The sequence below is a fragment of the Melitaea cinxia genome, chromosome 6 (assembly GCF_905220565.1).
Source record: "Melitaea cinxia chromosome 6, ilMelCinx1.1, whole genome shotgun sequence".
Taxonomy (NCBI): domain Eukaryota; kingdom Metazoa; phylum Arthropoda; class Insecta; order Lepidoptera; family Nymphalidae; genus Melitaea; species Melitaea cinxia.
Window position 1 is genome coordinate 18,525,224 of NC_059399.1, and position 10,570 is coordinate 18,535,793.

At 33.9% G+C, this 10,570-nt stretch overlaps 1 protein-coding gene across 1 annotated transcript; it reads left to right on the top strand.

Annotated features, from left to right (window-relative positions):
• Positions 1 to 1,779: 1,779 nt before the first annotated feature.
• LOC123654410 (oocyte zinc finger protein XlCOF8.4-like) lies at positions 1,780 to 7,809 on the top strand. Its single transcript, XM_045590318.1, has 4 exons — positions 1,780 to 2,038; positions 4,650 to 4,733; positions 5,668 to 5,753; positions 7,513 to 7,809. The coding sequence occupies exons 1-4, from the start codon at positions 1,780 to 1,782 to the stop codon at positions 7,792 to 7,794; spliced, it is 711 nt and encodes a 236-aa protein (XP_045446274.1). The 3' UTR covers positions 7,795 to 7,809.
• Positions 7,810 to 10,570: the final 2,761 nt, after the last annotated feature.

A 10,570-nucleotide genomic window follows, 5' to 3' on the forward strand; every position in this document is an offset into this window, starting at 1 on the left:
AATGCCTAAAATGCCAGCAGTGGGATATTACAGGCGAACGTTTAAGATTTGGTTTATATCAATATTTTATTTGTTTAAAAATAGTTCCGACGATTTAATCACAATACTTACTTATTTATAGGTAGTATAGTACAGTATTGTATGACATAGTTCACCAGATGCCGTGTGGTGTCGGCCGAGTAGAACCATTCCTTTCCGTGGGGGTCGTAAAAGGCGACCGAGGGATAAACCTGGCTCAAAATCATCAGGGTCCTGAAGAAGGAAAACTTCATTCAAAACCTGAAATGGGGTGTCCCGTCAAGCATTCGTTGCATAGCTCTAAAATGCGAAAGACTCCTGCAGCCGAACTGGCTCCACACGTATCGACTCGTCGTTTCTGTGGGCCTAGCCAGTGAGGTCGAGAGGGTGGCGCAGAGCTTAGGTTACTCTGCGTTTTCCTGAAGAGTGTCCTAGGCAACACAGTTTCTTTCTGACAAATGTCTAAATCGTCTGCAATAGACGGATTAAGGGCAATGATGATGATGATGATGATGATGATGATGATGACGATGAGTACAGTATTCAGTGCTGTGATCGCTGCGCCAACGCGTCGTCAAAGTAGTACTAAATTTATTATAATTTATTTTTTTTAATTATTGTGTGTTTCCAGACCCCCGACACAGGAGAAAATCCTACTGGAGGCCGTTGAATGTGAAGCGATTATTTATTTATATAGGTACTATATACATTAGAAATAAGTATTCACAAGGGTGAACTGTCGCGCTACACTGTAAACCTCAACGTCGTGAGCTGCTAATCGGAAATTCGTCTTCATTGTGAGCCCACAAAGCGCCTCACCATCAGTATAATGTACAAATAACAAATATCGCTCCGCCTGTCACACAAAGAGTGAAAATCCAAACATTTTATTGCATCGTCACCTTTATAACCGATTACGCTTTCTTCAATACAGCGCTCGCAGGTTGGAAAAATTGGATATGGTATTTAATAGTATTATACGCTGAAAATCATAGATAATTAATTTCCAAGTAATTAGCAGATATTACATTATGAATTAAAATATTGTCAATTATTATTCTGATTTCACGAACCATCCAGTAATTACTTTTAAAATTGTCTATAACTTTTAGTGCAGAAGTCGTGGGTGATTAACAATGGCTCGTAACTATAAAATAATTTGAAGAAATCTTTTGTTAATTTACAGCAACTGTATGTGCTTAAATGTGGATCTACCCGCAGTGGTGAAGAAAGGGCTGGTAAATCTGAAAGTCTTATAGTTCCGTTTTTGTCCAGCAGTAGGACATTTACTAACTAGTTCGGGTCAAATGATAGCTAAAATTCTTTTATTTATAATAACTTGTCAATCAATCATTAATTGTAGTTACTGGTTTCGTTAATATTTATCTAAACTTTCTCTCTAATATCCTAAACGTTTTTTTAAATCCTCGCCGTTCACGAAAAAAAAAACGTCAAATCATGTCGATTAGTAGCCGGTGCTCTACAAAACTCATTGTTGCCGTCGCCACAATACTTCAGACGATCCACACCGTTACACAATTCAATACTGCCCGATATAATGTCGTCATTTGTACGTGTCAACCCTTAAGCTATTTAAGGGAGTTATACGAAAAACCTATCACAGTTATCTATGAAAATTCGGAAAGGAATCATACGCTTATTTTTTTCACCTTAAATAATAACGTTACCAATGTCTCGAATGTTCTTAACGTATCGTTTGTCGGGAAAATTCTAGTTTCACAAATAATTAAGCATTTAAGAATGAATCCACAGACGGAGCCTCTCGATCTCTCAGTCAGGAATAAATCCAGTAAAATCTTGAACGTCATAGATCTGAAGTTCCTCGCTGGTCTAAATGAGCATTTGGTGAAACTTTACGAGAGGACTAACCTCGTGGATACGAGGAGCCCCGTCCAGACTCAAAGAGGAACGAATATGAAGACAGTGCTACCGTGTCAAGTGTGTCTGAAGACCTTCGACCGCCCATCGCTACTGAAACGTCACATGCGTACCCACACAGGTACCGCACAAAAATAAGACAGTATTTTTAAACGAGAACAGACAGTACGTCTGTTCTCATTTAAAAATACTGTCTTATTTTTAATAATCTGACAAATATACGATACGTAATTAAGACAAAAGTTATTATTGCTTTTAACCTACATTTGTATTACAACTGGGTTATTTTTATCACTACCTATAGAAAGTAGACATTAAGTATCTACATCATTTGTTTTCAATTCACGTAACTTAGGTACATACATTTAAGTAGCAATACGCCTTTCATTAAATTTGGTTAACAGATATTAAAAAAAAAACAATATTGATTATTCCGAATACTATTTATAAAACTATTTTTCGTATGTCACTTAAATAACATAACGTTAAAAAGCTTTAATTTTTCAACCTGCATAAACATAGACAGAATATTTCGTATGAGACTGGTATATTTATTGACTTAAGGTTATCCAACAGTTGCTTACACTGTATTTATATTTGTATAAAGACAAAGTTCATACTTTTTTTTCAAGAGCAATTGCGTAATTTCTTGCCGTTTCTTCTCTGCAGTATCTGAATTCCGAACCGGTGGTAACTTTTACTTTTAAAAATAATTAAAATATTAATTTGTCCAATCGACACGAATTTGCCTTTGAAGCCAATTTGAATAAAGGTATTTTTAACCGACTTCAAAAAAGGAGGAAGTTACTCAATTCAACCGTATAATATATATATACTAGCTGACTCGGCAAACGTTGTCTTGCCGCTAAACGCTATTTAAAAATAAGGGTTGGTGGTTGAAGGGTGAAAATTTAGGGTCGTATGTATTTTTTAAAGCCAAATCATAATAAAATAAAAAATAAATAATTTATCAAAAAATTAAAAAAAATATATTTAGAAGTGGACTACCCTTAACATTTAGGGGGATGAAAAATAGATGTTGTTCGATTCTCAGACCTACCTAATATGTACACAAAATTTTTTGAGAATCGTTCAAGCCGTTTCAGAGGAGTTTAACTACAAACACCGCGACACGAGATTTTTGTATATTAGATAATATATTATTTTTTATGTATGTTCGGAGATAACTTCGTCGTTTATAAACCGATTTTGATAATACTTTTTTTTTTAGTGGAAAGGAGATATCTCTGGTGTGGTACCATGATAAGGAAACCAGGACCTAATGATGGGATCCCAGAGAAATCGAGGGAAACCCTCGAAAATCCGCATAACTTTTTACTAAGTGTACCGATTTTGATGATTTTTAATTTAATCGAAAGCCGATGTTTATCATGTGGTCACATTTAAATTTCATCGAGATCTGATTACAACTTTTGGAGTAATCTTTGATAATGCGTGAACTTGATTACTTTTTCGTCTACCTACGTTGTATTACTTGTCGATGTAATTGAAGTCGATTTTTTAACCGACTTCCAAAAAAGGAGGAGGTTCTCAATTCGACTGTATTTTTTTTTTTTTTTATGTATGTTACATCAGAACTTTTGACCGGGTAGACCGATTTCGACAAATTTTGTTTTAATCGAAAGGTGGTGTGTGCCAATTGGTCCCATTTAAATTTATTTGAGATCTAACAACTACTTTTCGAGTTATATCTAATAATGCGTTTTTACTTGACGCTTTTTTTGTCGACCTACGTTGTATTATACCGCATAACTTTCTACTGGATGTACCGATTTTGATAATTCTTTTTTTGTTGGAAAGGGGATATCCCTAGTTTGGTACCGTGATAAGGAAACCAGGATGTGATGATGAGATCCCAGAGGAATCGAGGGAAACTCTCAAAAATCCGTAATAACTTTTTACTGGGTGTACCGATTTTGATAATTTTTAATTTAATCGAAAGCTGGTATTTATCATGTGGTCACATATAAATTTTATCGAGATTTGTTAACTACTTTTTGAGTAATCTTTGATAACGCGTAGTTGCTTGACTATTTTTTCGTCGATCTACGTTGTATTACTTGTCGATGTAATTGAAGTCGATCTATTTTCGTTTGCCAGTAAATACAATTATTGATTTTGATTTTGACTGACTGATTCATTAATATTTAACATTGAGAAATAATAAATCAGATTCAAATGCACCAACCACTTAAAGGCTAAAATCACTTGCAAAAATCACAGTTGCACTTAGTGAAAACAATAAAGAAAATTACTTTATCAAAAAGGACAATATATAAATGAAATAAAAGAGTGCATATAAATATTTTACGAGTACATCGAAAATAAAAAATCTTAGATAAATTTAACAACCGGTTGTAAACTTATAGTTACACAATTTATGGTTGCATTAGATAATACAATAAATAAGTAATAACCAAATAGAGTTTAATAATTAAATTACATCAAATCACATCATAATGTCATCATTACAATATAAGTTTCACAATCGGTAGAAATCGGTACTCATAAAAATTGATTCAACGATATAATAAAAAAAGAATATTCATTTAAAAAAATAGTAGTTATCTAGCGACTTTATATCGAATTCCACAACTTCCTTTTTTGAAAAACGTGTTTAATTTGAATGAAGAACCGACATATTTTTTGATTGACATTAAAATCATCTTTTCCAAAACATATCTTTAAATATATTACCGATATTTGAACAGGTGAGAAGCCGCACATTTGCAACGTGTGCAGCAAGGGGTTTAGCACGTCCAGCTCTCTGAACACGCATCGAAGGATACACACTGGTATGTATGGGAAATAATTTTAAATTAAATCCACATATTTAGTTATTGATGGAACCCACGACATTGACAGACATTGTAGATACAGTAGTTTCTAGATCGAATTCGGGTTTTGCTGTGTTAAAAAGAACTTGTTAGAAAATATACGAAAGTTTAATACAGTTAAATTAGTTAAACCTGGTACTTTGTTTTTTAATTTCAACTTTAGTAATTATATTTCGCTTTAGTTTATTGAATAAAAACGTATAAAAATGGAAATCGTATGATAGTAATTGCCAATTCAAATTCAATCATTTTATTTATGAAGTTTCTTTGAAATGCCCAGTAATAAAAATATCGTATTAACAATTTATTGTTCTTATTAAATAAGTAAATATAATAAAGCACAAATCAATCTCTTATCATACCTATATTTTTAACCGACTTCAAAAAAGGAGGAGGTTACTCAATTCGACCGTATATATATATATATATATTTTATTGTATGTTCGGGGATAACTTCGTCGTATATGAACCGATTTTGATAATTATTTTTTTGTTGATTAGATATCCCTGGTGTGGTAGCATGATAAGGAAACCAGGATCTGATAAGGGGATTCTAGAAAAATCGAGGAAAACTCGAAAATCCGCATAACTTTTTGCTGGGTGTACTGATTTTGATAATTATTCATTTAATCGAAAGCCGATGTTTATCATGTGGTCACATTTAAATTTCATCAAGATCTGATTACAACTTTTGGAGTAATCTTTGATAATGCGTATTTACTAGACTAATTTTTCGTCTACCTACGTTGTATAACTTCTCGATATAATTGAAGTCGGTTTTTTTTTCGTTTGCCAGCAAACACAATAATTAATTATAACCTTTCTCGTATGCACGCTCGCTCAAATCTCTTCTGTAATTTAAAGATAAAAATCGTTTATGTTTTCATCGCAGGAGAAAAGCCTCACAAGTGTCCCGAATGCGGGAAGTGCTTTACAGCCAGCTCTAACCTTTACTACCACAGAATGACGCACACAAAGGTATAATTTTATTATTTAATTAATTACCTCGACCTTACAGAAGACCACAGCTAAATAATACTGTTTTCAAGCAGTATTGTGTTCCTGTTGGTGAGTAAGGTGACCAGAGCTCCTGGGGGGATTGGGGATTGGGTCGGCAACGCGCTTGCGATGCTTCTGGTGTTGCAGGCGTCTATAAGCTACGGTAATCGCTTACCATCAGGTGAGCCGTACGCTTGTTTGTTGACCTAGTGACATAAAAAAAAAAACAAACTAAAAAAAAAACTAGTCACCGCGACTATCGCGTGCGAAACGCTGTCATGTATTCGCAGCCTCCCACTCCTCGTCTGGATGACGATGACACTCTCACTCGTCTGGCCCTGCGCCTCGTGGATAGTCAAGACACGCGACCCCTCCCCTTTCCCGTATCCCCGGTCCACCAGCAACTTCTTCTCTTCCTGCGTGAAGACCAGGTATAGGGTCCAGTTCTGTCTTGCAGAGATAGGAACACAATACTGCTTGAAAACAGTATTATTTTGCTATGATCTTCTGTAAGGTCGAGGTACTACCCCAGTCGGGCAGCTCCATATTTTGAGCAGGAAATTCCTGCTGTGCCCTACGTCTGTTGAATATAGGCCTCCCCAAGTTCACGCCAGACATTATGGCGTGAACTCATGTGTGTTGCCCAAAGTCACCACGCTGGGCAGGCGGGTTGGTGACTGCGGATCTGGCACTAACGCACCGAAGACGCTAACACAGCTACAGTCACTTAAACTTGAAAGACTAGCTATGTCCGAGACTTCATCCGCGTGAAATTTAACAAAAAAGTTATTGTTCAGTTTGCAGGGTTACAAAATAAATAAATTTCTAAAATAGTAGCCTAAATTTTTCTTACTACTTTAGCTATTTGCCAGTGAAAGTCCCGTCAAAATCGATCCAGCTGTTTCATAGATTAGCCGGAACAAACAGACAGACAGACAAAAATTTTAAAAAAGGTCATTCAAAAATTAAATTCATTATATGTACCGTGTATACATCCATATTCATACAGTAAAAAGCGGTTATTTTAATATTATAAACAGACACTTCAACTTTATTTCTTGGTATAAATTAGTGGTTTTATCATGCAGATAATATTACTAAATTTATTTATAGAATTATGTGAAACCATTTTTTTGCTCTTTTCGATAGAATCTATATTAAGTACATTAAAACAGTTTTAAAGCTTACTTGACAAAAATTTTTGACGTAGTTTATGTGTGCCTTACACATAAATTTTCATACGATGCTTTATCTATATGGAAATTTGCTAGTATTTTATTATATGTCTATACATATTATTCTAACATTTTTTACTGTTATACAATGTATAAGGTATAACACAACGCAGGTCGAAGAAAAAATAGTCAAGTAAATACGCATTATTAGACATAACTCGAAAAGTACTTATTAGTTCTCAATTAAATTTAAATTGGACAACATGACACGCAACACCTTTCGATTGAAAAGAAATTCATGGAAATCGGTCCACTCAATCAAAAATTTTGAGGTAACGTACATAATACAATCGAATTGAGAACCTCCTCTATTTTTGGAAGTTGGTTACGTCTATACCAACGACAAATATTTGCACAAAATTTTTTAAAGTTTATGTTCACTACGAGTAAATAATATTTTCTGATTTTTGAAATGTTCAAGAATCAACCTTAATTGATTTGGGTTACGGTTTTTAACGAGACCTTTTAGGTTCATAATCAAATATTTATACGTTACATTTCAGAACAAACCCCATAAATGCTCGTGGTGTACGCGATCATTCCCCACTCCAGGGGAGCTCCGCGCACACGTCGCTTCCCACACCGGACCAGTCGCCCAACTAGTCACTGGACCGGTAGCTCAATCAGTTGCCGAACTAGTCACTCGACCAGTAGCCCGATCAGTTGCCCAACCAGTCGCACGACCGCTCGCAGAACACATCGGCAAGCACGGCAAGCTGTGGTCGTACGCAATATCTCCTCCACAAGCTAGATTTAAACGACCTTGCGATGGAATTAATGAATAAAAATATTCATAATGCTTTAGTCTTTCATTAACTATTAATACTCCAACTATTATACATCTCATAATATACGAACGTTGCTCCAATGTCTAATAATAATTAACAAAAAAGAGCGAAAATTAAATCGAAGTAGAATGGAATTTCATTGAGAATACGCTAAAACTAGTACAGTAAAACAACTTTTGTTAAAATGAAAAGTTTCAGAAACAAATATCATAATAGTTTCTGTCAATAGGCTATTTGACTGGTTTTCAAAATCCATTTTATCTTATTTAGTAGATATTAAAAAACCCAGTAATAGCTTTTCTTTTTAATTCTTGTACATATTTGCTGAAAAATATCAAACGAAAAGTACAACATTTAAATATCTCGCCAATACGCTATTTTGACAATATGGCGCTGCAACGGGGTCGGTGACGTCACTTGCCTGTAGTTTGATCTGTGGCATTTACATACATTTGTTGCAAACAAAAAACAAAATTGTTATTATAACAGTGATTTATGTAAAAAAAAAAAATGAGTTAAAAATGGTATGCAGTTCCAAAATGTACGAATACGTCGATAAAAACTCCATAAAAAATTTTCGTGTTCCAAAGAATGTCAAAGTGTGCCGAAAGTGGTTGCTACTTTCTCAGAGGGATCATTACATAGCGAATAGTAAAAATATTTTCTTCTGTGAAGACCGTTTCGATGTAAGTAAACATAATATTTATATATTTTTAATAATTTATTAATTCTGAATGTAAATAATTTGTATTGATTTGAGGTTATAATACCACTAATGTTTTTAATAGAATGTCTTGTGCAACTCACTTCACTGCTACAATATTTCTGCTGTTTTCCATAATATTAATTACAAATTGGGCTAAGCTCTAGACTAGAAAAAACCGAATTATGGGGTTTTTGGGTGTGGAGGGCGGAGGGTGTAGGGGAAGCTATACAAGGTAACACTGCCACACTTCGAAACCCCATGGTTATGGAGATATCCATGGTTAAAGTTTTGAGATTAGAGGAAGAATTTAAAGCTATTATAATACCTTTGAGCTCCGAGTCTGACTTCGCCTTAGCTCCGGCGCTGCGGGCAGTGCAATCCATGCGCCGTTTCGCGACTTTATAAGTTATTTCCGAACAGGAGTACGCAAAAACGATCTCGACTCCAAGATCAATAAACGATACAACTTGCGGTAACCATGCTTAATTTCGTAGCTTTCAGATGTTATATTCACATTTCGCACTTGATATTAACATTTCAGACGTTAAGTTATTGTTTTCACACGGTTTTTTAACAAACGATACACTGATGTTTAATGACTGAGATATAGATACTTTAAAAAAATGGCTCGCCACTTATCGTTTCGCTCCAAAGCAATGTAAGCATAAATTCATTTTTTGTTTAAATAACTGTAAAGGCAAAGGTCTAAGACATTAAACTGTTGTTTCATGTTAAATTTTTTAATTAAATATATTTTATTTTTATTTACTGTTACAAAATTAAAATTTTGATTAGATAGGTTAGGGTTCTTTTTTTTGTAACAAAACTATGTCTATAAACGGTGTAATTTTTAAATTAGATAGGTTAGGGTTCTTTTTTTTTGTAACAAAACTATGTCTATAAACGGTGTAATTTTTAAATTATATAGGTTAGGGTTTTTTTTTGTAACGGAATTATGTAAACGGCCCTTTTCTGGAGTCAGATAGATTATGGTAAATTTTTTTATTCATGTCATGTTTTTCACTTCATTATATTTTATTTATTTATTTATTGTCATATAAAATGAACTAAAATATTGCGTATTTTTCGTTTATATTTTCGCTCTAGCGGGTACATCGTTCCATAGCTTAATTGGCTAGAGCGCCGACACGGTCAGTCGGAGACGCGGGTTCGAACCCCGCTGGAGCGGTCAATTTTTAATATGATATTCAAAAATGTTTAATAAATTTCAGAATTATCCTAAAAATGTGCGAAAAGTATGTTAACCGAACCTGTTGTAATAGTTGAAAGATCAATCGTGTCATTTTATAAATAAAGTGCGTACGAGAAGCAAGAGAGTGCAAACTAAGTCCCTAACAAGAGATACAGCTATTTCTCCTCTCAATACTACTGTTTTGTATAGTTACACTTCTCCATTGTAATGAATTCATGCTTTTGCCAAAAAAGCCATCTGCATCTGGTGCTAATAATATAAAGAAAAGGATCAACTTCCATCCAAAGGATCAATCCTTTTCAACAAGACTCTTCCTGGCTTACAGCTACTCCTTCAAAAGGTGTCTGAATCCAGTACGAGCATTACATGGACAAATGAAGATGTTAAAAAAATGAAATGTATGCAGAATACTATGCACTTAATAGTAAAAAAGTCAATGATGTATATTGGAATCCCTATTGACTGCTATTTTTTAGTTCATTTAATACATAAACACACCCGCATACCACATGAACATATATTAATATGCTTGAAAAAAATTAAATTATATAGTACATTTTCTGAACTTGAAGATAATTTTGAATTGTTTGTTTTAATTAATTTACATTTGGGAGTTTTAAATAAAACTATTCCGTTCGGTGAATAAATTTCAAAAAACGTTTTTTTATTTTTTATTACTGACAACAAAGAAAAGTCAATCAAAATTTTATAAAAAGATTCTATCATCATTTCAATATAACCTATAAAAGTTATTGCTTGCGGTGAAGTTCATCATTATGTTACTTTTTTATGTTAAAATTTAAGTTACTGCTGAACTGTCATTATACTTTGCTGTTTTAATAACCGATAACTGA

Bases quoted from the DNA above. Each gene is read 5' to 3' on its own strand.
- LOC123654410 (XM_045590318.1), top strand. From the start codon at position 1,780: ATGAATCCACAGACGGAGCCTCTCGATCTCTCAGTCAGGAATAAATCC. The intron at 2,039-4,649 runs GTACCGCACAAA...ATATTTGAACAG, and splicing joins TCACATGCGTACCCACACAG to GTGAGAAGCCGCACATTTGC. The intron at 4,734-5,667 runs GTATGTATGGGA...TTTTCATCGCAG, and splicing joins GCATCGAAGGATACACACTG to GAGAAAAGCCTCACAAGTGT.